Source organism: Ambystoma mexicanum, chromosome 9 (genome assembly GCF_040938575.1).
Source record: "Ambystoma mexicanum isolate Mex_15411 chromosome 9, UKY_AmexF1_1, whole genome shotgun sequence".
Lineage (NCBI taxonomy): Eukaryota > Metazoa > Chordata > Amphibia > Caudata > Ambystomatidae > Ambystoma > Ambystoma mexicanum.
In genome coordinates this window covers 1,049,801,697-1,049,828,808 of record NC_090931.1, presented here as the reverse complement: position 1 = coordinate 1,049,828,808, position 27,112 = coordinate 1,049,801,697, and the positions used below count along the sequence as shown (strand labels likewise).

Sequence of the window (27,112 nt, the reverse complement as noted above, 5' to 3'; positions counted from 1 at the left end):
ACCTGTGACCAGCAATATTCCGAAAATCACATCACTCCACCAGTCCACCTGGCTGACCGGCATCTGTTACACAAAACCCAATCCCCCGCCCCTGAGCACGACAACATTCAAACAGTCATATTGGCAGCCCCCATCCCTGACCTCACTGGGCTTCGTAGGCAAACGCGCCCAGCACAGTACCACGCAACTAAACTCCGAAGCTGGAACCCAATGCAGATCTCCTCACAATACATCACTCCCCAAATAGGAATATGCCACATCACTTGCAAAGAAGAACGCTACACAGCCCATATCAGAATAGAAATTTAATGCACAACAAAATCACCAAGCCCATACAGCCATTAGGCCATGAACTCCAAAACACATTTCACCATTGTGGGCTGCATCCGCAAGAAATGACCAGCTACTACTTGTGTGACGCCCTGTTCCATCATGGTACACAGAGCCACATTCACGTACGAAAAGGCAACATGGAAGCGCACAGAACCGCAGGGCCGTCCCAATGGGGAGGCACTAGTCCAGCTGAAAGGCCGAAATGTTGCTCCGAGCCACTAGTACTGCGTAAGGGCATGTGGCCCATTGGCGATCGTCCCATAAGATCGTAATGCTGCTCCACTGATTAACACGAAGCAGCAGGTGTCGGGAGTAAAAGCCATCTGCAGGAGTGGCATACAGATGGCAGTGGCAAAAGGGGAGGAGATACCTGTCAAACAAAAGAAAAGAAAAAGAACAGAATGGCCATCAGAACTACATTCGAACAACTCACTTCAATGATCACACTAAATCCACAGCCATATGCATGCTAGCCCACTCCAAAGGATCATCACCACCCCAAAACCACTTGCGACTCATAACCATCTATATCGAGGTGCAAACACCATCACAAACGAGTGTACCTGTGCATGCGTCTGTGAAAACAGAATCCATCAGATGGGAATGTTAACGTGCATAGACACAAGTGTCTGAAGGCGCATCGAGACAGGGAGGGCTCAACAAGGCCAGATAGACGATGGTCCCACTATGGCAGCCCTGCATCACATAGCGCAGGGGAGGCGGACAGATTCCAAGAAGCCCTGTACATGGCAAACTCTGTATCAAATCATCTGCCCATGCATCCATTCATCATTCCCTCATCCCGGTATAAGAACGCCTGAATATTTACTCACATAACATTAGAAATATCCATTGAGTCTGTGCGTTATGCAGCCTGCAAAATCCACAGTGCCCCAGCCCGGAATTCCAGTGTTGTGAAGTAACATGTATTTGGGAACGTCCGGCCTCATCGCCCACGTCGCTATTGCGCATCCCAAACTATTCATATCAATCATTGCATCCTCGCCATGGCCCCTGTCTCAAGGACATTGAACAATAGAACGTTATATTTGCAGTCAGACCTGTGGGCATCTCCTCGCCGCTAGCTGAAAACCGAAAGCGCCGCCCTTCGAATTCCTCATTTGCAACATCACGTCGAAAAGGCATCTGTGGCCGTTTGAAATCACAAATTAATCCATCTAGTGCGGCTGTGTGTGAAAATGGCAACTGCCTTCACCCACAAATGGGACGCCCCGCCCGTCGGTGCAACTCGGTACAGTGATGCATGAGGGCCCACCGTTACTCGAGTACTACGTTCCACTGACCCTTCACAAGTCTGTTCGCGACTGCAAAGATTGTATGTGAAACAATGGGACCATAGCCGAATGTACATATCAACCAATGTTACACGGCCATCGGGTACAAATACATGATTGCAATAGCAAGATGCCATTACTCGAATTGCAGCGTTGTGTGCAGGACGTGCTCGGCCAAAGGGGAGAGCAGCTTGCACAGGTGGAATGAATCACCACAGGTGGAGGCCATACAGCCTGAAAACACATAAATTGCACACCCAGTCTCCTCCCACAACCACACCCACTCCGAAATGCTACCGGCAGGACTCGCGATGTTGGCCCTGGGGGACCTGATAGCACTGCAAGTACTCCAACTCCAAGAAGAAGACGAACACCAACTACAACCGGCCGCACGGAGGAGACGCAGGAGGAGGAGGAGGCCAAGGCAGGGCCAGCAAGGGCCGCCAGCACAGCCACTACCACCACGCAGGCAGCCCGCAATCCCACGCCTCCGAGCACATCCGTTCAACCTCACTGATGAGCAGATCCACACCCTCTACCGTTTGGACCGGGACACCATAGCCGCCATTGTGGACATGACACAGGCTGACCTTGTCAGCATGATAGATAGCCCAACCGCCATCCCACCCCTACTGAAGGTGGTGTCTGTACTCCACTTCCTGGCCACAGGCACCTACCAGCACACAGTCGGACAGTTGCATGGCATTTCTCAGCCACTGTTCTCACGGACACTATTGCAAGTGCTCGATGCCCTCCTGCAGCACGCAGACGACTACATCTCTCTACCACGCTCGGAGCAGGAAATTACCAACACAAAAGTGGGATTCCATGCACTTGCCGGCATACCGGGTTGCATTGGTGCCATCGACTGCACCCATGTGGAATTGGTCGTCCCACATGCCATGGAGGCCCAGTACCGCAACCGAAAACAATTTCATTCCCTGAATGTACAAATGGTGTGTGACTCCAACAGGATCATTACACATTGTTGTGCCCGATTCCCTGGATCAACCCATGATTCTATGGTCTTGAGGAACTCTACAATACCACGCTACATGGAGCGACACGCAGGGAACAGATCCTGGCTACTCGGTGAGTCTCATTTCATGCATGATGATGTGGGGTATGTGATTCGGCAATGACCTGGCAGGAAGGGGTGGGGGTGCGTACGTAGCAATGGCATTCCACATCATACGTTTATCGTCCACATACAGGTGATGCTGGATATCCACTGAAGAGATGGCTCCTCACACCAGTCCGGAACCCACGGGACCAGCATGAGGAGGACTACAACCATGCCCACTCACGTACCCGTGTAGTCATTGAACAGGCATTCGGCCTACTGAAGACTCGTTGCCGCTGCCTCAGCAGGTCTGGCGCGGCACTCCTGTACCGCCATGAGAAGGTTGCAAAGATGGTCATGGCATGTGTCATGCTACACAACATGTGCGTACGTAGAAATGTGCCCATGCCCCCTGACGCAGAACTGCAAGCACCTGAAGATGGTCATGATGAGGGTGGGGATGTGGCAGCACCTCAAGGAGTCTGCGAGGCACCGGAGGGCCGTGACATTCGTCAGCATCTCATTGATGCATGCTTCTAGCACTCACGCCTGGTGGCTGATACATGGACACGGTACTCGTGGCACTGTGTGTGTCTGGTACATGCACAATATGGACTGTACGCCTATGATGGCCTAGTACACAAAGATCATTGTCCACACATCTCATTGGTTGATCGTGCATTGTTTATGGCATATGTGATATCATGTTGAACACCCTATCGACCCGCCACCCAAGTGAGCCCAAAACACCCCCTCCACCCTCCTACCCCCCCCGAACACCAGTGTCCAAAGATGCTCATCGTCAGTGGGCAGTCGCTATTGCAAGCCCCCTCTGCGGGTATCAGGGGCACCCCTGCCTGTGGAGCGCAGGTTCCTCCCAGATCTACGTTGGGGGCTGCCCTGGACGGAACTTGCAACGGATGATGTCTCTGCCTGCTCACGTCCATGCATGTCCCTAAGGGTTTGTGAGAGCTCAGTGAGCACACGGCGCACTGCGGCAAGTTCGGCACATACGTCTTTGGACGTCGCATGCAGTTCCCCCCTCAGGCTCTCGGTGCTTCTCTCCATTTGTACTCTCAGGCTCTCGGTGCTACTCTCCATTTGGACTCTCAGGCTCTCGGTGCTACTCTCCATTTGTACTCTCAGGCTCTCGGTGCTACTCTCCATTTGTGCCCTTAGTGTCTCTGTACTTCTCTCCATTTCTGCCCTAAGTGTCTCAGTTGATGTTTCTATGTCTGCCTTAGTGCCCCCACATTCATCGGCATGGTCCTTGAGGAGCGTGGCCAGTTGCTGCTGTTGCACGATTAACTGGTCGAGGGACTGTTGCCTCTGCTGGGCCATGGCCATTTGCGGTGGTGTCACAGAGGGGCTGGTGACCTCATGTTGCCTTGCCACAGGGCTTGTGGGGGATGGCCAGTCGTCGTCTTGTGGGTGCCCCTGCGTGGTATCCTCATGGTGTACGGGATGGGACAGACAGGGGGATTGGGACAGGTCATGGATGGATCTGACTTCGACATCCCCGTTTTCTGTGTCGGAGCATGCTGCCATCAATGGGGTGTCACCTATGGTGCTGCTGCCACCAGAGGCAGTGCCTTCTGTGGCATCCATTGGGGGGACCTGTGGTGGTGGTGTTGTGGGCATGCTGGCTGCTGGGGTGCCTGTTGATGTTCCCTCCTCTGTGCTGCCACCTGATTTGTGCTGCTGCCGTGTCTTGATCCGTGCAGCTGAGGTGGAGGGTCTTTGGCCGTTGGTCTTGGCCCTCTTTGCAGGTGTGCTGGTAGGGGTGTCCTGATGCTCGTCGTTTGGATCGGACCCTGTGGTGGAGTAAAGGAGGGCGAGCGTTATTAATGGGTCTGTGGGAATTGGAATGGCATTGTATCACATGCATTGGGGTGGTACCTGAGGATGATTTGGGTCGGGGCCTTGGAGGTGCTTTCATTTGTGTGTGGAGTGAGGGTGCAGTTGTTTGGCAGCCTGCAGTTAGGGTGTGCCTGCTGCACGTGTAGTGGGTGTTTTAGGGGTTTTTAATTATTTATGTATTTATTGTGAGTTTTAAAGTGCGCTATCAGGCCAATGTGTGTGGACGTTCTCCTGGACATGTGTTTCTGTTGCACTATGGGGACACATGGTACTTCACATGATTGGAAATTGTGGATTTAGCATTGTTTTATTTGGGCCACCTACCTGATTCTTCGGATGTCTGCACTCCTTTCTCCATCCCTCCGACTCCCCCTATGCTCTCCATTCCAATGGTGGAGGCACAGATTTCTTCCCAGGGGGTCAACTTGATGGGTGATTCAGGACCTCCCCCGGTGGCTGTGGCAATGTTGCGGTTGGCAGAAAGTATGCTACGGACGCGTATCCGCAGGTCGTCCCATCGCTTTCTGCATTGCTGTGGGTTGCGGGGTGCGGTCCCCACCGCACTTACACGCTGTGCCACCAGGGCCCATATGGCCTTCTTGTTCGCAAGTGCCGTCCTGGTCATTTGCGTGGAGAAGACGACGGCAGCATTCTCCTGGAGGGTCTCTGTTAGCACGGTGAGTTCCTCACGGGAGAAGTGGACCTGCCGCTTGCGGTCGCACGCTTTCTTCGCTACTTTTCCCATTTTTCTTGCTTTCGCTAGGGTGGATGACGGGTTGGGGTGTGTTTCAGGGTAGTGTTTTTAGTGGTTGTGTGGATTTTGTGGTTTTATAGGTGTACGGCGGGATGTTTCCCATTCCGGGCCCATGTTTTTACTTCCGTTTCCGTATATTTACGGTCACCGTACTTTCCGGTTGGCGCTCACTGCGGTGTCCGCTAAGATGGGTGGCGGTATTGCACCTAGGGCGCCGTACGGCGGCGGTGTGGGCCGTTTTGGGGTCATTTCCGCCATCGCGGACTTTGCACTTCCGCCATGCCGTGGTGCTCGTGCCCGATGGGTCGGAATGGGCCGCACTTTGCTCCTTCGTGCAATGGCGGAAACGCTATTTACGCTGTGGCGGTCCGGTCAGTCACTTTCCGCCAGGGTCGTAATGAGGGCCATTCTCTGCTTTAACCTCACTCGAGTGGATCCATCTCTTAGTTGTCAGAAATTGTGCATGCTTGTGTTTGTCTGTCCACAAGGTTTCCAAGATCTGTTGGGCCTGACTCGGTCTTAGTGCTTTGTGGTGCTACTCAGTTTGTTAAAGTTCTGACTCTGTGATTGCACTTTAATGCACGGTTGATAAACTTGTTCAAGCTTTTCCCTATTCTTGCTAAAAAGATTCTGTGTACAGATATGTTTCAGTTATGTTTGTGTTTTCTTAGAGACCCAGGCCTCAGGGACCCCCACCACACATTTCAAAACTAGTAAAATTATTTCACCAGACTATATAATTTGGTAAAATTGGAAATCTGGGATTTGAGCCCTTGTTTCTCATGTCCAAGTTTGCAAATGGTCATCAAGCTGCACCTCAACTGGTAGAGTCAAGTCAGGGCTATACCATTTCGTTTCAGCCCTATCTAATCATATGGTGGCATGCCTCAAACCGTGTTCTAAGTTTATCATCATGGGTGATTTCAATTTCTGGCTAGGGCACCAGGACGACCCCAGAGGATTAGATCTGCAGTCTGCCATTGCTACCCTAGGACTGACCTAATTTAATTTCCATCCCACCCATCATCTAGGACATGCACTTGATTGGGTAGCAGCAACTAATGTGTCCATAAAGGACCTGACGGTCACCCCCTGCCCATGGTCGGATCATCATTTTGTCAACTTTGTCATCAGCTCAGTCTTTCCGGTAAAGCATAGAAGCAGAATACTGCCAACCAACAAGGGTAGAAATCCTAATTACTTGGTAAAACATATGACCCCTTGCCTACGAATTCAGTGCAGAGTATGTCAAAAGCTCTCATGGACACTTTCATGGATATTACAAACCGACTAGCTCCTGAGAAATTGAGGAAGCATAAATCTGCATCAATTAATAAACCATGGTGTACCCCTGCTTTACTAAAGCTCAAATCGTTTACGCTCAAGCAATACTATTGCTGGAAAGTGAATCCTTCTTCCGAACTGCTCATTGACAAACAACAGGCGGTTAGAAATGACAAATCCGCACTATTGCAGGGAAAGAAGAATTCATTTAACAACAGGATTGCTACAGCTACGTCAGAGACTAAGGAGCTCTTCAAAATCCTTAAAGAGCAAGAGTCCACACCTGCTCCAGATGCAGATGATGTGGTTAAACATAGAGCCTGGTGTAAGTCAATACAGGACGCCATGGGTGCAAAAGCTCAGGGCATCAAGTCTAACATCCTTATTAAAAAAGCTGTTGCCTCCACTGAGGCCATCGCTATAAGTTGTAAGGAACCTACCAGATGTCCGACTATTCCTGAATTTTCCTTCTCTGCTATTACACTGGCAGAGTTGACGGATGTTGTGAAGCATCTTAAAATGACCAGTTGCAAGGGGGACCCTTCTCCACCATTATTATTAAAACATGTCCCTCCACTCTGTTGGATGCTATTCTTCAGTTTGTTAATGCGTCCTTCAGGGACAGTATTGTGCCTGATGATCTGAAACGCTCGTGGGTGACCCCATTGTTAAAAAAGCAGGCCTCCCTAACGAGGACCCCTTGAACTATAGGCCCATTCCTAATTCGGCATTCCTGATGAAAATACTGGACAGGGTCGCTTATAAGCAGATAGCCTATCATCTTGAAAGCTTCCACATACTTAATTGGCGACAATCGGGCTCAGTACTGAAACAGCTCTCCTGGAATTCAAATCTAGGCTCTTGTCCAACATCGACAAAGGGGAGGCCTCCATGCTTATGCTGTTGGACTTCTCTGCTGCTTTTGACCTGGTTGACCACACGTTGTTGGTCACCAGGCTCGAAAATGTCGCTGCATTCTCTTTAGAGGCTCCCCGGTGGGTGGCCTCCTTTCTCCAGAATAGGGAAAGTTGTGTCTGCTCAGAAATTGCTGAATCAGCTATGGTGCCGATTGAATATGGAGTTCTGCAACGAGCTAGTCTTTTACCTTGTTTTATAACATCTTCATAGCTCCATTCTTTGCTATGCTCGAGCAAGAAGGCATCTGGTTCACCAATTTTGCGGATGATACTCAATGTATCATCCCTCAGACCGGTGCCCATGAACAACATGAAGGCGGGATCAATAAAGCATACACATGTATCGAAAACAGGATGATCGTGAACGGATTGGCTCTGAACAGGTCCAAGACGGAACTCATGATTGTGGGGTCACCTAGCATGAACTCCAAGCTGGATTCTCTGTAAAGAAATGTCCAACTCAGCAATGTGAAGATCAACACCCTCAAGAAAGTAAAGTCCCTTCAGGTTATCTAGACCACTATCTCTCCATTAAGGCCCACGTGGGGAGTGTGGTCTCTGGGGAAGCCTACTACCTAAGACTTTTCACGCATCTGCGGCCCTTAATCTCTCAGACTAACGCGGAAACGTTAGTAAGAGTCATATGGATTATTGCTGTAGCCCCTTGCCAGGCATCAGCAAAACTGAGATAGATCGGCTTCAGGTGATCCAAAATGGGGCTGTGATGGTTGATATGGGCTTAGCAAGACGCAACCATGTCACACAAGCCAGAAGAACTCTGCCTTGGCTCCATATGGAGGTGAGAATTCGTTATCGTCTTCTCCTGATCACCTTCAAGAGCCTGTTGGGAATTATCCCATGTTACTTGAACGAACTTATTATGATCAAGATCATTTCTCGATCACTCAGATCAAATGAAACTAAAATGCTAGTGACTCTTAGAAGCTAATCAAAAAGGGCGGAAAAGGGAGCTTTTGATACAGCAGCACTGGTGGCATGGAATGGCTTGCCGCTGGATTTAAGGCTGGAAACAAAACTGGAGCCTTTCAAGAAAAGCCTAAAAACTTGGCTGTTTGATTAATCCTAATGTTTCTGCCATTTCCACCCGCTGAATGACCTCTGTATATGTTTTGTATGTCTGTTTTATGTTCTGTGCGCGCCATTATGACTCTGGATCCATTGCTGCGCATTATAAGTTTATTAAAGTAAAGTAAAGGGAGTCTGCCTTCAAACTTAGAGCCAAACATGTGCTAGTACGGCAAAAGATCCATACCTGGATTCCTGCCTTCCCATTGCACAACGCAAAAGCCATAACCACCCTGTTTACCGACCCCCTCTACATTAAAAAACCTTACTTGGCATATTGCCGCCCCACTAGTACGCATTATATAAGTGTTTGATATATATGTATGGCGTAACACTATAGATTATAAACCCATATTAGTGAAACTGGCAGTATTTTAAGCAGACTTTCTGCTGGAAATCTGACTATTTTTACCTCCACCTTAGAGTTGCAGTTAAGGCAAACTGGACCCAGCTTTTTTCAAAAAATGTTTTCCCTGTACAGATGGGAAGTGCAGGCACTTTCTTTGAATACAGTGTAAAATGTTTTTACAAAGGGCCATAGTAAGCAGGTAAAAGGGGGGCATCTCTTATGCCCTTCCTCGCCAACTTACCTATGTGTTACATAAAAGGGCCAGAATGGAGCCTTTTGTGCATAAAAAGTGTATAGTAGTAGTATAATCCACTGTAGTAGTTTAAACCACTAATTTACATAATCCATTTACACCTTTACTTTGAACGTGGAAATGGCTGACATTTGTTTTAAGAAAAACACCTTTTTATATAACCACCTGCAGAGGTGGTATTTCTAAAATAATTGCTGGTGGGAAACTCTGAATTTGACAGATGTTCACAAATACCAAAGGCGGAGGTGGTAACTTTCTCCAGTGGTATTTTATGAAAAAATCCACCCAACTCTGGGTGACTCCCTTAGTGTGTAGTCTACTAATAATTAATGAATATGTGAATATTAAATCTCTCTGTGCGTGTTTTTTAACTGTGCCCAGTAGTGTGTGCCAAAAACAATCCAGCAGCCATGACCCCATATAGTAATGTGCATCGGTACTATTCAGGTTGCTATTTAAATCTTTTGTAATGAGCTCACCAGGGATCATGAAATTCACCAGAACAAAGGGGAAGCATTCTTGCAGAATAAAACTGGAGATAAACTCTAAGATGTGGACCGTTACTTCCTTGGAAAGAAGGAGTCATGATAAGCTGCTGACGATTGTAACAGGCCATTTGGTGTATAGCTCACAGTGGTGCCCACATTACCAACCAGGGTCATAGAATCTTGCCATTTAAATGCATACATTGCCACTGGACAATACAAACATGCCCCTGTGCTTAGACACTTCTCACTCTCACCAACTGTGGAGGGCCATGTGTGGGCGATCACCCAGGCACATCTGCAACTCTGCTAAAATCAAGAGAAGTGTTTCACCGTATCTAAACAGAAGCCAAGCAGGCTCGAGAGCATTTGGTTCCTTCAAGGCAGGCTATATTCTGAAGGATTTCACCTTTTTACATTATTTATTTTACATTGTGAAGCTCTGACGCAGGGGGCAACAGCCCAACCAGCATGGGGGCAATTGCCACCTTGCCCCTCTTCCCAGTGCACCCCTATCTGCTGCTGATGCATACTTAGTGCCACCCTCTCAGGCAGTGTTTAAGTATGCAGCACATTGTTCACATCGTCTACCTTGGCAACCCACCTGTTTAATTTCCATCCTCCTTTTCCCCCTGCTCTTAGCTGTCACCTCAGGCTTAAACTAACTTCACATTTATTTCCCTAGCGCACCTGGCATAATACCCACTCACCCTCATCGATAAAGGCCACTACGGCAATGCTTCTGGCTGCTTCTACCCAGGAGCGAAACGCCATTGAGCAAATCGTCTTCAGCCCCCCCAACCCCCGAAATGTGAGCTGAGGGGTGGGGTTTCTGCACATAGCTTTTTGTTACAGTGGGCAAAGAAGCCTTTCTTGAAACCCGCTGATTTATAGTGCTACTGAGTTAGTACAGAAACATGTATTTTGACGAACGCAGCAAAACTTTAAAGCTGCTAGTTTCAAGAACGGCTTCCCTCACTTCTCTGCCTAAAAAAAATCAAATTCACTCATCAGCCCCCTCCCCACGGATGCGAGCAAACATAAATGTTATATGCACTTTCATTTCCGAGGGTAAAGGCTGATGTGCACACTTGCTTTTTGCTAGACAGCGACGTGAGGGAAGCCTTTTCTGAAAATAGCAGCATGAAAGGGTGTTACATGTTATCTCAAAATGTATGTATGCATGTATGCAAGCTGTGTGTATTTTGTCTCGGTTTATTGGACGGTCACTCTCAGGCCAGGGAGCCCCTCCCCCTCAAGCAAGGTGGCGCTCAACATAGCAGATTCAAATTTGGTTTGGCCTCCAAACTGTATAACACCATTCAGCAGATATTACTGGCATTAATTGACTGATAGAAGTTAAGCTACCACAACAAACACGGGTTGAATTTGAAGATTTTAAATCAAAACAAAGATAGGATTTCTTTTCACATTAACATATAGGAAATAAAAAAACCACACAATGATTGCTTGGGTTATCACAAAGCTCTTCTCTCCCAGCAACCCCTAACCCCCAGGCATCAGTTATATATGACCGCTTAGTTTGAAGGAAAAGGTCATGGAGTGTGAATATAATGAGAATTTCGTTTGGGCTTTTATTTGAAAGGCAAGGTTTGGAAACTGAATTCTATTGGAAAATCGTTTGGGCAACACACTTTCAAACGACATGGACGGGGTTGGGGAATTTGGAATGAATGGGAAAATTAGTTTGCGAAAATGCATTTTTTCAGGCAATGCAGGGTGTTGATATTTTTGTTTTGGGGATACTAGCACATTCAAATGCACGGGAGGGTTACCCAATTACATTAAAGAATAGAGTAATTTACTGTGGACTGAGATAATCTTTGTCAATTTCAAATTTTGACAAAAACCTTACCCCATGGTAGCTGACAATATGGGAATTAACTTAATTATATTTTGAGTTGAATAAGCTAAGGGTATAATGTTATTGCCCCTCTTCCCACTAATGGAAGAACACCAACTAATGAAAAGGAATGGGTTAAAACAGACAGCTTCCCCTCACACTTCTGTTTACAATGGATATGATGTTTTTCTCTAAGGGAATTAATTAAGTGATATTTTTATTCAAATATGGTCACGGTGTACACAGTTTCGCCCCACCCACCCACTAATAGAAAGGGATTAAGGCAGGTAGGTCCCCACACAATTGATAGCTTTGGGATATATCTACTTACATGGGAGATCTCTGTCCTTAGCTCAGGAGGCCAGCCTAATTTTAGACCCTCTTTCCGGAATAGGTAGGCAGCTCACACCTCTGGTCTCTATTCACAGCAAGATCCCTCCAGCCACATTTTAGGTCGCTCTCTCAGATAGGGACGCCAGCTTCCAGCCAAAAGCCCCCAGCAAGTGTCCCAGGGTCTCCTGTCTATCTGCTCTCCTGGGTGTCAGCCTTCCTTTTGTAAGCTGTTGTTGCCAGTCTGCTCCCCTCTTGTTTTCCCATCTGTCCCTCTTTAGATCCAAAACTGGTAATATATAGTGCTGATGACACTTACACATCATAAATATTCCCATGCTATGGATTGGGCATCTCTCTTTCTCCCACTAACCTGCCCAATGCCAGCTGATAGGGCAGGGAGTTAAGAGCTCTGTATTATGGATGATGGGGGAGGAGAAAAATGCATAATTTCAAAATTACATGTTTTTACATTTTGTTTTATCCTAAAAATCTCACTACATGGTAAGTACCCTCCCTTTTCAGATAACTGCATAGAGATATATATTTTTGAATTCTACATTTTATGGTGAGTCTGGAAGTACTAATTTCACTTCGGCATGCTCTTCCTGGGAGGAGCTATTGTTTTTCACAATTTACACCTGAGCCAAAATAGTGAAAATATGCCACTTTACAACCCAAACATTAATTTCACAATATATCACCTCACCAACTTTCCAATTCCTCGGAATTATGAGAAGGTCAGGATCATAGTTTTCTTCCTAACTCAAATTCTATACATCACATACAATTAAGAGATACATAGTACCAAGCACCTCAATTCGACCATGTGAGACTCTGATCTTCATATCCACTCCACTTCGACACCACGCCAGCTATCCCAGTCACCTCCCCATACACCTCCTGACCTACAGTATAGCACTAACCCCACACACTTGCAACCTACAACACTCCTTAATCCTTACTTGAACGCACCTGCTCTTTGGCTCGAGCACCTCACTGTCAAACCCACTCCCAATCAACCATGTGCTCTTCACATTAGAAATTCCAGACTGGGCTCCAGATTTTCCTGTCACACTCAGTCACCACGTATTCAACCTGTCTGTAAGAACTCATCACACACACTTAAATCCACGCACTGCAGTACCTCTGCCCCTTCACTACACGCCTCCGCTCAAGAGTCCCAAGTCACTAACTCACACCATGCCCCCAAAATGTCCCCCATCAAGGGGGCCCTCATCAATGCCAGGTCACTCTCAGCTCACGCACTAGATATAGCTGACTTCATAATGACCCAAGACCTTGATTTCCTAGCCATAACCGAGACATGGCTACATGCCGCGTCAGGCCCCCACCTTTCACTCACTATCCCGAATGATTACACCATCATCAGATGCGACCGCATATCCAGCCTGGCCAAGGGCAGCAGTGTCGCATTTATCCATAAGAAATCACTCGGCATGAGAATCTCAGCGAATCATCAAATCCCATTGGCAGAACTCCTGACGGTCAAACTCCCTATCTCGCAAAATCAAACCGTGACCTTACACCTCATCCACAGGCCACTAGGGCCCATCACTACTTTTGCAGATGACATCACATCCTTACTCGCAGACAAAACTAAAAGTAACTCACAAATCATCTTACTAGGTGGCCTTAACTTGGGCCTACGAGACCTTAATGATACTAATGCCTTAGAAATTGCTGATTCACTTACTTCTTCAGGCTTCACCCACCATATCTGCGAACCCACACATAACAAGGGTAGAACCCTCGATTGGTTAGCTGATCTTAACTGCAACATCTCCTCAGTAACTAACTCACTGTGTGCCTGGTCTGACCATCACACCATCACCTTTAACATCATATCCACCTACCAACGCCATACTCCCAAAATGGCACCACCCACCACCACTAGAAACAAAAGAGACATACCTAGAGACAACCTTCTCCCTCATATCCTTCCCTCTCTGAACAAGATACTTCAATCCTGCTCAGACCCTACAGTCCTTGTTGATATTTATAACAATACCATCCTCAAAGCACTGAATGTCATCGCCCCCATTAAAATCAGGAAAGCCAAACCACTCGCCCACCTCAACTCATGGTTCACACCACATCTGGGGATCCTACGCAAAGAAAAAAGAAACTCCGAAGCCCACTGGAAAAGTCACCCCTCTGATACTAACAAGGACAACCTTCTCTTAGCATCACTCAACTACAAAGAGGCCATCTGTTCAGCTAAGAAGGAGACTTACAACAATCGCATCCTTCAAGCTAAATCCAACACAAAAGAGCTTTTTAAGATTCTTAAAGAACTGGAAACCACTGTTACTCCCCCAGACAACTGTAGCAAAGACAGCACATGGTGCTCAAACATCCAAAAAGAACTCTCATCTCAACTCACTCCTTAACAAAACCAATCAGACCATTCACACATGTGAACCATTCAGTTTTTCGCCCTTAACTATCATCGAAGTAGAGAACATCATCAACAACCTCAAACCTTCTAACTGCCAGGGTGTCTCCTGTCCCACCCCCATCATAAAGGAGGCCTCCCATGAATTAGCTCCTTTTATCACATCACTGATAAACAGCTCATTTAGATTGGGCATTGTGCCCGACAACTTGAAAGACGCATGGGTCATCCCACTCTTCAGAAAACCCACTCTTGGCCCTAGCATACCAACTAATTACAGGCCCATCTCAACGATGCCATTTCTATTACAAATCCTGGACTGCGCAGCATACCTACAGATTCAGGCATACCTGGAACACAACAATCTCCTCGGCCTTAGACAATCGGGTTTTTGCCCCAAGCACGGAACAGAAACAGCCTTGCTTGACCTAAAGACACAAATAGACGACCTGAAAGATAAGGGCAAGATCGCACTCCTCCTGCTTCCAGATCTCTCGGCTGCCTTTGACTTGGTGAATCATCAAATTCTATGTCGACATCTCGAAATGGCAGCCCACTTCTCAGACAACAGTTCCACTTGGATCAGATCATTCCTCGCCAATCGCTCCATGAAGGTCTTCTCCCCCTCCGCCTCAGCTGTTCCCTCACCAGTATTGTGCAGAGTCCCACAAGGGTCATGTGTCTCCCCCACGCTTTACAATGTGTTTACTAAACCTCTTTTCGATATCCTTGATTATCTGGGGGTAATCTACACTAATTATGCAGATGACACCCAGATACTCATCCCTATATCGGGTGACTATGCAGCTGACACCAAAGCGCTCAATGACGTGTACCTGGTCATTCAGGCCTGGATGGCCCAACATGAACTTTGTCTTAATGATGACAAGACCGAGCTCCTCATTCTAGGCTCTACCCACCGACTTGGCAAACTTGACCACTCATTCAAATACTTCGTCATTGATGGCAACATCATCAAGGTTTCAAATGATACCAAAACATTAGGCATCTACCTTGACTCTGCCTTATCACTCTCAAGACAAACTAATGCTGCGGTTTCAGCCTCTGCATACACTTGCAAACTGATTACCACCTGTGGACCTTTCATCAACACAGCCAACTGCATTATTCTCGCGAGATCACTAATCTTATCCAAGATAGACTACTGTAACGCCCTTTATCTTGGAACTAGTCACCGCAACCTTAGCAAGCTCCAGGTCATCCAAAATAACGCCATGAGGGCTGCGATGAACTTCCCTAGGAACCAACATATATCGGATACTTGACGAAACTTGCGCTGGTTTTCCGTTTCTCAAAGAGTTGCCCTCAAATCCTTGGCACTCACTCACAAATGCTTGACTAACAATGCACCTCTTTACATTAGCACTCGATTCTCGAGGCAAACCTCCAGCCGGCCACAAAGACAAGCCCAAACCCACTGCTTAGTTATACCCAGATTTAATCTCCAGAAATCAGGAGGGGCCAGTTTCCCAATTCTTGCTGCAAAACTCTGGAACTCCATGCCCCTTTCACTCAGACAAGAGCCTTCCTTCTCACTCTTCAAGAACAAAGCTAAATCATGGCTAATTGACCAAGACGCACACAACTTACTTCTGTATTGCCACTGAAGTATTGTCTGACACCTGCACTGTATCTGCCTCAGTCATGTAATTACCTATTTGCACCTTTGACATGCCTGTATGATCCTATGTTAATACTCGTTGTATATGTTTACTCTCTGTAACCTCAAGAAATGTGCCCAGATGCCCATGGGTATGGTGCGCTATATAAATAAAGAAATACAATACAATACAATACAATAGAACTGACGTGCTTTTTGTGATCTTTAATATGAGTACTGGGTGAGCTCACTGGGATGCACAATTCTCTTTGTATTCAATAAAATGGAGCCCCATTTTAATCAATAGCAATACAAACATATGGAAGGTTGTAGTTTCATATTCCCAACCAAGCCCCTGGTGAGTTTCATTTCTCCCCAGTCACATGTGACCTGAACATCTACTTATGAGTAGATGCCTATTTCTACACAGTGTTTGATGATCCATTAAGACTCTGAGATACCATTTATTGGTGTCAAGTCAGCCATAAAAGGTCATTTCTGTTGGCTGGCTTATCTGTAATCTCCACATTTCTGATCTAATTCTTTATATTTCTGTGTATTTTAAAATGAAAACCAGGCCTGTCCTCAGCCAATGGTCTGGAGGTCACAGTTCCATATACACAGCAGTTCAGCAGAGGAAGCAGCAGCAGAAGACAGATAAATGCATAATTATGAGAAACTGTTTTAAATTGAAAAGATCTGTTTACATGTAATATTTTACATTGCCTATGGGGTTTCTGTGCATGTGTTAATATATTTATTTAATCTGATGGTTGAAAAAGCATAGTGTTCCTCTTGACTTGTCCACACATAGGCTATTATTTAGCATGGGAACCAGTGTTCATTATAAAACAAGTAGGCCTTTCAATTTAAATATCAGTTTATTTGTGGAAAGTGTCTTTCTCAGTGTCAAATGAAAAATGTCACGTGGGTTCACTTTTCAAATGTAAGGCACAATTCCTCCTTTTTATTTTTTAAATGCACAGCATTTCAGTGTATCTTTTCCCATGAGTACTACTGCAGTTTTGAATCTGCCAATATGTGCCTTTTGCCAGTTTACATGAAGTCGGTATCTGTAGCACCACATGTCTTTTTGGAATCCATTGGACACAGTTAGTAATATCACAGCTCTGAGGCACACTCTCCTTCTGAAGAGTGCCTTTCCATTTTGACAAAGTTGAGGGAATCCCATTTTCGTTCATTCACTAGGCCTCATGTTGGAAAATGAGTGCTTTGGACTGGCCTGAATATTCCATTGAGTGTCCACATCTGCCAGCTTCATTATTACAATAGGGCCTTGCATCGCCGCTCAATCTCTGTAACTCTGGGGCTGTCTTTTGACACCACAATGTAATGTAATTATGAATGAGTGTGTGTGAATGAATGTATGATGTATGGGGAGCTGGGTGCGCATGTAAATGAGCGAGTGTATGGTGAATGGGATGTTTAAATGAGTGAGTGAATGTGTAATTGTGTGTGCTTATGTGTAATGCTGGGCCGCTACCAATTGATACGTGAGCCCCATGCCAGATAACGCTTGGGGCTGGGCAGAACAGAGGGGCTGGAAGCCTCCATGTTTACCCCACCCAGTTTCTGAAGTGGACCTCCCATCACCCGTTAGCTCCCCACCCCCGAAATGTAGGGTTCTTTGCACCCCTGCTTCTACCCCACTGTGGCTCTGGCTCCATCATCAGCATTGGTAGAGCTCGGAGAATCACTCATCTTCTCACAGGCAGCAACGGGCACCGGCAGCACAGACAGCAGAGTGCACTGATGCTTCTGTTAGCTGCAGTCATGCAACAGGGAGCAACAGTGTGCTTGAGAAATGGCTGGAATGTTATCTAATGTTGATTGGTATTTCTAAATCGTACATCTGCCATAGGCAGTGCATCCACCACCCTGCATGTGCTGGAAAGTGTTGCAGCTGCACCCCTAAATACTTTGACAGTGGGGGGGATAATCCGTGGGTGTTGGGCACCGTGGCTGGGATTCTGCAAATGGAGCACTGTTTATAGGCTGAACTGTGTTCCTGTCATCGTGGTTCCCGCCGGCTCCCTTGACTAGTTCCAATAGTTTGATATATTAATATTCCACGTTGATGCTATCATCCCAAAACAAGACTTCCAACCCTCTGGGCGTTTGCAGCGTGTGTGGCCTCGTATGCATGCAGCCCAGCCCAGCATACCTGTTTCATCCCCAGAAAAGGCTAAGCCTGTGCCGAGAGTCATTGGACCAAACACTGCTTATTACAGATTGACCGGGAAAGCCATTTATTGGATTAAGGATGGGCCTGTGATGTCAGCCCATTGAATGGGCGCGCGCAGGGGGGTATGGGGGGGGGCACACATACCATGCCATCTGACTGAACGCAGACTCCTGCGCAACCACCTCTGCCTTTGGAGCCGGAATAACCGGGGTGGGAAGGGTTGGGGTGTGCCATGCATCACATCCTGTTTCTGCGCTACCTGACGTGAATGCTGAGCAGCCCGCGGGGGTCTGGAGGCAGCGCGGGAGGGAAGGTACGTGCCGGTGAGCGAGAAGCGGCTCTCCTCAGCGGCCGCAGCATGGAGCTCAAGCACCAAGGCGCACAGATGGAGCCGCTGCTGAACACGGTAAGGGCATCCCTGGGAGACCCCTTATCGGGGGAATCGACCTCAGAGGTGCGCGCCTCCGGAGGCTTTGCACCCAGAGCCTAGCTCTGCTGATTGCTGAGGGATGAGTGGCTTCACTGCACCAGTCCTACACATGTATATCGATGGCATGCGTGATTCCTTTATACAAAGCAGGCGGAGGTGGTGGACTGTGCATGGAGCTGTGCTTTTTTCGCTGATGAAGAAGCGAGAGCAAAGCGTAGGGATGAGTGTGACAGTGGCGGCTCTTGGCGTGTCACAGGGCCCCTGCTCTTATTTCGTGTGACACTGAATGTGGAGGGTGGGGGGGGGGTGCTGAGGCAGTGCGGTGGCAGAGGGTCCATCGTGTGCACCGACTTCTCCGCCTGTAGCCGCGCGCTGAGGCGCTGCTGCTGTTGCTCCGTCTCCGGGGGGTGGGCTCGTCCTCTCCATGTCACCGCCAGTGAGAATGCATGGGGGAAGGAAGAGGTGCACGACAGGGGTTGTTCTCTAGCCTGTCACAGGGGCTGTGGGGCAGACGAGGGAATTCTCCCCCACAGCCTCCCTTCTTCCGTGAAGCATACTTGGGGTTGGGGACAGCAGACACTTCTTTCCGTCCGTCGTTCTCTGGGCGGCTGACGCGCAGTATCTTGCCAGTGAAAGGCTCCCACGCTACACCTCTGCTCGCATTCGCTGTTCTTTGCCCTGTGACACGATGCAGGTCTGCGATGATGTCAGGGGACTGATTTCTCCTGCCTAATTCTAAGTGGAATGCGACTTAGAAAAAAAGCTTCTCTGTCGATGGGAGCCGCTTCTCTTGGCATTCGCATTTGCTACCCATTGAGCCGCAGGCAGAAGGTTAAAGGGGGGAGGAGGGGGCGGCTTCTCAGCAGCCTCCCATCCCTCCTTTGATCTGTGCCTTGTGGAAGGAAGCGTGGGGACGCGAGGGTGGCCTCTTCCAGGCCGTCACTGGCACTCTAGACATCATTATGAAGTGGGGGCGGTACTCGGTGGTCGTCACGCAGTTCTGATGAGTGTATTTACGCCCCCCGTCTCTTTAAACCCTCTTGTTGAGTCTCTGTCGGATTTCACACGTCTTGTACCTCTTTCTCTCCTATCACACTATTCTGTCATACTTCCCCTCCTCCTCTCATTACCACCTACTCCGCTCCCTACCTCGCACCCCATTTTCTATTAGCCCCCCTCCACCTCCACATCTTCCTTCCTCGGCCCTTTCGGCCGCAGCATGGGGGCCTTCCTCATTAACTAGCCTGTATCTTTCCTTCTTTGTGTATTCTCCTGCCTCCACTAGCCAGACTCCCCCCCTTGTTTTCTTGCCCGATCTCCCTCTTCCATCTCTATCCCACATCGCATCTGTCTCTCTGACGCCGCTCCCCTAATTCTCATACCCCTATGCAGCTGCGCCTGACCCCACACCCCTGCTCCCTCCGCTCCATGTCCCCCTTTCTAGCGTTGATCTGCCCCTTTCACCCCGCCTCGGTCTCGCCTTCGCGCCGCTTCCCTGGTCTGGCTACACCGTCGCACCACACGTGTGATCCCCGCAGGTGCCTGTCTTGCATTCCACACCGGGATTAGGGGGCTTGCATGCGCGGGAGGTTGGAGGCCATGAAAGGGCGGGGACATTTCCCACGTGCATGGAACATGCTGCCTTGTGTTACTCGCCCACGTCTCTTTTTGACAGCCGTGTCCAGTTCAATTGCCCGCCCGTGTCAGGCATCAAACTGGGAGGACATAGAAACAGATCTTCTTTGCATTATAATTTACTTTCTCTTTGATCTAGCTTTCTGCTGTTTGAGCAAGTGCCTCAGCAAGCCACATTCCGACACCTTATAATGAGGCTGGCATGATGTTATCATAGCTGGTAAGATACTCAGCAGGTTGAGCACTCACTGCCGTGATCAGTGTGTGATCTGCCGGTCACCGGTTTGAATCTTGGCAAGGCCAACGCAGCCTTTCACCCTCCAAAGGTCGATAAATAAGTACCAACTTTGGTTGGGTCATAATTGTATGTAAATATGTTCTTTGTGCTACGCTTTGGCAAAAGCGATATATATATATATATATATATAACAAATCATCATCGTCAGTGTTACGAGCCTCCTTTATGCCACATCCCAGCCCTGCTTCTGGTTGCTCTCTTCTTAAACTGTACACTTTTTGATCATTTGCTTCTATCCCTTAGTTATATTATTGTAGCTGCAGAAGCAGAGTGGTGCACATCTGCTGTGTGTGGTATCTGTTGATCAATTGTCTAGCTTCACAGCACTACAATTCCCAGAATGCAACTGCTTTTGTGTAAAACAAAAAAAAAACAGCTGAAGCTGTCCCATGTGAAACGCATGGCATGGGACCACTCCAGCATTCACATCTCTAGTGAGTTCGGAGCTTATGTTTCATCTGAACAAAGATTGTTAAACCAGCTGGCAAAAGTGAAAAATGTCAGTGGCGCTGTGACAAAATGCATTCTGCCACTCAGGAGTACAAGATGAGTAAGGGTAAAGTGACCCTCCCAGCCCTCACACTTATACAAGCCAAAACACAAAGCAATTTTAAAGGTAAAAACAGGGACTATCAAGAGATATAACTCCTTTGCCTTTTGGGGTAACGCGTGCCGAGGGAAGGCTATACCATCAAGGGGTGTGAAAGTGAACCATAGCGATGCAAACAATAGAGTATGACAGACTACTATACACAAACCCACCCAAAGGAAGGCCAGAGAATATGCAATAGATCAAAGAAAGTAACACTCTTCAGTCTAGTTCTAGGGGTGGTAGGTAATGTACTACCAGGATATTGGGTTGAAAAAAGGAGCAATCATGACCTAACTAGTCTTTAGGGTCCCATTCGTCCGTGGGGTAACTTCAATGTCACAGTACCTGTATTCGGTCCTTGGTGGGCTGATGCATCAGACCGACTGTTGAACGATGATGCAAGCTGATCAGGCTCAGTTCGTGCACAAAGGATCGTGGAGGCCCTGAGAGCAAATGGATGTCGAGCACGAGTGAATGTGGGTCAGCAGCAGTTCAATGTTGCAGGTCGGGCGATCCCAAGAATGCTTTGTAGTTGGCCAGGCCTAGTCAGACTTTAGTCACTCGGAGAGGTCGGCGTGTGATGATCCAGCAGTTAAAGTCGACTGGAGACGGTCGTCAGAGTGGTGAATAAGGGTGTGTTGATGTGCAATCAATGAGGCAGCAGTTCTCAGACTAGCTGGGCCAAGCCATGGTTGTAACCCCCGGTTCGAGTCGGCAAGTGACCCTGCAGAGATTTGGCAGTGGGAATCAGCTTTGGGCCCAGCAGTAACGTGCTTCGGCAGGACACAATGCAGTGTCGAGCTGATTTAGATGCAGTGCAATAGTTTCACTGGTGGAGGAATGCAGACAGCAGCACAAGTGCCTTCCCTTTACTTCGGGATGTGGGGAACACAGAGCGACCGGTTTGGTATGGGAGAACTGTGGCTGTTCTTGCTCTCCGGGTTGCTGTCAGGCCTTCACAAAAGGACTCGAGGACAGGATGCTCCAGTTAGGGTCTGATCTTCAGGACCAGAAGATCCATTGTAGAATGGTTGGTCCTGGTCCACAGCACTGGTCACTCCCTATGTTCCCTGGGAGTGGTTAGGGGACAGATCTTCCTTCTGTCTTGGACATCTCCATCATCACCTCAGGCTGAGGACTTTGGACAATGCAATCATCTTAAAGGAAGTCCAGGTGAGAATGTTCAGAACATTTTGTTGAAGGGGAGTCAAACCCCTTCTTTTAAGGGTACAAGTCCCCAGGTGATTGTTCGAAATCTAGCCTGCTTTAGGGGACTGCCCGGAGTGGACTTTGCCCTGTCAAAGTCACAAACAAAGTGCTTTGCTCCAGGTGAAGTGCAAGAGAATTGAAAGGGAAGGAAAGGCAGTGAGAAGCAAGATGGTGGAAGGCTTCTTCCAGTGTCCAGAGCACTCATGCTGATCCTTATCCCATCCCATTCCCTTCTACTGACAGCAAATACCTTTAGACATGCAGCACCCTGCTGTGAGGCTGCTCCTCATGAATGGGTATGCTGCTTTAGGACCTGGGCGTAGGACATCGGCATGCTGTGTGGCTGTGTCTTTGTGAGGGGGCTACAGGCCCTCACAAGAGAATCAAAGAGAGGCTGGGTCCTCTGGGTTTCTGTCCTGCTGTGCAGCAGTATCAGCCCATCTGACCCCAATACACATTCCCTTCCACAGCCAAGCTGAATCAAAGGAGCTGACACATCTGCAATATCAATTGGGATGTGGCAGTCATGATAATGAGTAACGCCATGCACCATACCTAAACCCAGACATAGCTTATTCTTATCGATTACCCTGCCACTAGCATCGGGTACTCATGATCATCCTATTTTGGGTACCGTGGACATATATGAAGTGTCGCCACATTAGTGGGCATCTTGTGACCTTTGACCCCGCCCTGCACCACAAGCAGAGCAGGTGCTAAAGATCAGGCTGCTGATGCCACAGGGAAGACGTACAGTATGCTTTTGGCATGCAGTTGTGACAAAGGGGGATTTGGTTAGCAGATCACCCCTTTAGAGAAGGTATCACCCGCATTATTCTATGTATAACAATAAAAAAAAACAGGACTTTACATCCTTGCCAAATGGCAGTTCTTCACAGGCACTGCTTCAGCGATATAGGTTAGGACTTTTGTTCTCAGATGGTTTAAAAAAAACACCAGAACGTGTTTACCACAAGCTAATTATGAGAGAGTTAGGGAGTGGGGTGAGGGGAATCATGTCACAGGCCAACCAGAAGAATGTTGATGTGTGTTATGCCAACGAAAGCCAAACAAAGTAGATTAATGCAAAGAGCACAGGGAGAGCAAGGAGAAGGTGAGCATTTGAGAAGTCTCAGTTGGACTATGCAGAAGATGAAAGCAAGCAGCACATACAAGTAAAATGCTGTCAAACATGGAACAGCGGGAATATGTCCTGAATAGTGCATAGGGGAATTCATCTTTTGATGTACAACCTTGTTGCCATGCACACCATGTATACCGAGCATAAGTCATGAGATGGAAGAGGGTTCTCATGTTCATGCCAGTAGGATCTTTGCACTACTACGAAAGAACAGTCCTACAGGGCATACATTGAGGGTACACTTGAGTGGTCAGAGTCCTGCCACTATTTTTAGACAGGGAGCTCAGTCCATGTTGGATCAACTGTGGGAGGAGCGGGTGGTGTCCCACTTAAGTGTCAGCCTGTTGAGCGGAGCACCCCAAACAGCAAGATTTCTTGCTGGGATGTGATTGTCAACATTCTGTTACTGTTTCTTTTATCTCACATTTGGTATCTAAACATTTACATGTACAAAGAAAAAATTCTGCCCTGCCCAAAATTGTCTGCTCAATATTTACCTGCATTCAAGAAGAAAACAAGAAATAAAATGAATAAGCTGTTCAAAACTGTGCATTCATTTTCTATGAAGACTGATTGTTTGACAAGCAAAACACATTTTTAGTTTGGATCATTAGACGTCAGTTGCCACATGTAAAATCTGAAACTGTTGCATTAGAGTATAGATAGGGAGAAATGGCATATGAGGATGGACACACAGCTTGTAGTTGCTGTTTGGTTATTTGCCCACCCATAGACTGCCCATGGGCATTCTAATCCCATGGCCATCTCCACCCAGTTCCTACCCCTCCCGCTCATAACACCTCCTCATGGGAACTCTTTGCCCTTGCGGAGTGTTGGCAGAGTGTTTTTTCTGTGTCCTGCTTTTCAAGTCTTTTCACGCTCTCTATTGCCTGCAGCCCTGAGCCTGGAAGAGGAATGAGGAGGAGTGAAGTATACAAAACCTCACCCTCCTCACGGAGTGACCGCGCAGTATCAGTAGAGTGTTTTTTCGGTGTCCGTCTTTTGGAGTCTTTTCACACTCTCTATTGCCTGCAGCCCTTTACAAAACCTCAGCCTCCTTGCGGAGCGGCCACGGAGTGTCGGCAGAGTGTGTTTTCTGTGTTGCCTGGGATTCCGTTAAAGATGAGAGGAGCGAGCAAGTGAGTGCATAGAGTGGGAGACTGGGTTTGAGAAGAGAACCTCCCAATGGACTGGAAGGCAAGTGCAGTTGCAGCTCCTACCATCAAAAACTAAGATGGACAATGTTATTAAATCCTGCAGCCAGGCTTTACAAGGTACATGTGGTACTCTGCATGTAAGACCTAGCACTTCCACCCCGAATCCAGAAGCATGTGACCCTTTACCAATAGAACAATTGGTCCCAGTATGCGGTAATCTGGTAGCCCCTGCAGTGCAAAGCAAACAGGGCTGCCTATGTCTGCTCACTCCAAGACTGTCTGCCCCCTTTGACTCTCAGGATGGGGACAGAGTTATAGCCTCAATATTTTTACCCGTTAGCAGGAAGAAATCTGCACCCCAGCCCAGGAATCTGTCCTCAACGGATGGGAGAAGATTCTTGCAGCGAAACTTCAGTCTCGCCCAAGTTATGGTGAGTGTGGTCGGGAACATGGCCCTTTCCAGGGGCTTGGGAAGGTGGTCCATGAGAAAGGGGGGGATGTTTCTGGTGCAGAACTGTTGGACTGCCTCACCGGAGCAACAGATAAATCATTGCCGATGTGTGAGTGCTCTCTGCTGGACTCCTGGACCAACAAGTCTCAGTCTGAGGGCCTAGGAAGCTAGGCCTTGAATTTTACACCAGTTGGTAGCCGTACTAGGCCCACGCTTGTAGCGACCACAAGAGCCAATAACAGCACTGGGCAGGACGTAAATCAGGATCTTGCCCGTACAAAGGGCTAGGAAACTGGGATTTGCACAAACTCTATTCCACCTCGAGATGTTTTGAGGAATGTTGAAAATGTTTCGATTCACGCTGTATCGGGATCCCAGCTTTCAGCACTGGAGGTTGCACAAGCCCACTGCTATAGCTTGGCGGCTTGTCTATCATGTGATATTGCAGATTTATCTTTGCAATAACATTTTTAAAAAACCTCCAGGGTGACTGACACTGCAGACCCGAATGATTGGGCCAATGCTGTTGATATACTGAGGCCCCTGGAGAACCCGGCCAAGAGAAGATGGATCAATGATATAGATCCGGCCCAGGCTTCACTGGTTGAGGGTCAGACAAAGCCTCTGAAGATGGCACTCATTTAAACCCAGCAAGTCGGTCACAGGCACTAAGATCCTCCAGTCTGTCCTCCTCCTTCTCAGACTCAAGTTGATTAGAATTGGAGAAGGAAGGTGGGCCGTCCCGTCCCCAAATAACTCACACCCTACAGGGAATGCGACCACCTAAAGTATGGAGACAAAGACCTCAATTTAATATTAAAGTGGTGCTTATGTCAGCTCTAACCATATCCCTAGCGCCTTTAAAACGTTAGGAAAATATCTACGATCATTTCAAAGACCAATCAACCTTAACCGGAATGATGCAATCAAAGCGAATTTACATCGAAGCCTTTATTGACACCATCAAGGGTCGATGGGATAGAGAACAAGATGCAGAAATTTTCATATGGAGCAACCTGCAGAACCTCCTTACAGAGATCCGAGAGGGAAAAAGAGCTTTCTTGAGTCTAGTAAAAGAGAATCTAAGAGGATCACCTCAGCCCCAAAAGGGAAACCCTGAGTTGATGATAAGGAATTAATTGGCGGCAAATGAAGATCACTGTGTTAAAGCATATTGGACAGAGCCAATTTTAGCGGTGACCACTGCGAATGTCATAAAGACATCTGAGGGCTCTACCCCCATTTGGGGTGCAATTTCGTGCATGTACGAGAGGAACAAGACCAAAGTGAGTCCAGAGCTTCCTTCCAACCAGAAATTTAAGGGAACCCCTGGTGATGAATGTCAACATCGATCCCCAGGCTAGTCTAGATGATAAGAGCCTGATAGAGGTGGATGTTACAGGAGACAGACCTGAACCCCAAGATGCTTTAGTGACTGCAGGGGCTGTACCCGCTCTCATGATTAGATCCAAACATCAGCAAGAACAAAACTTTATGATCTTTGGACCGAAGGGGAAACAAGGTTCTTTGGTATGTCTGGCTAAGGATACAAAAAAAAACAAAAAGCATGCATATAACCAAAAGACCTAAATCAAATGATTCTGAAAATGTATGTGGAACCTAAGATTTGAATTACTGGAACTACCCATAAACACGCAAAAGCACAGAAGATAAAGTCTAATGAAAAATAAAGCAACATTTTGCAATTTACAGGAGGAAGAATACCTTGAAGATCTTCAATCAAACAGTATTGAGCAAGCCCTTCTGGACCTCTCAGTCTATGATGAGGATGAGTTGGGCGATGACGAGGAGAGGGAGTGTGATCTTTCGAGTGAATTGTCTGCCTCTCCTTCGACCAAGCCAGACAGTTCCCCATTATTACCCTGTAGTATCCAAATTCCAACTAACATAAGGAATAACTACAGCCAAACCTTCCAGTTTAAGACCTTAGTCAAGAAAAGAGAACCTATTGATAAGATGCATCAAAATGAAAAAAGGCTAATAACGGTGCCCGCACCTTCGGCAGCTAACCACGCTGGAGTAATCAATCAAGCAGCCTCTAGTCAGCTAATTAGTAAAT

At 47.6% G+C, this 27,112-nt stretch overlaps 1 protein-coding gene across 7 annotated transcripts in view; it reads left to right on the top strand.

Moving 5' to 3' along the window:
• SLC4A10 (solute carrier family 4 member 10) overlaps positions 1-27,112 on the top strand; it is a 1,479,043-nt gene that overhangs the window by 169,095 nt on the left and 1,282,836 nt on the right. For 5 of the 7 annotated variants that reach the window (XM_069616329.1, XM_069616333.1, XM_069616328.1 and 2 more), the window contains exon 1: positions 18,322-18,525. The exons of the other annotated variants lie outside the window; for them this stretch is intronic. In XM_069616329.1, the coding sequence (XP_069472430.1) occupies positions 18,388-18,525 (138 nt within the window). In that variant the 5' untranslated portion in view covers positions 18,322-18,387. Of the gene's footprint in view, positions 1-18,321; positions 18,526-27,112 lie in introns of those variants that run through there. 7 annotated transcript variants of the gene reach the window in all.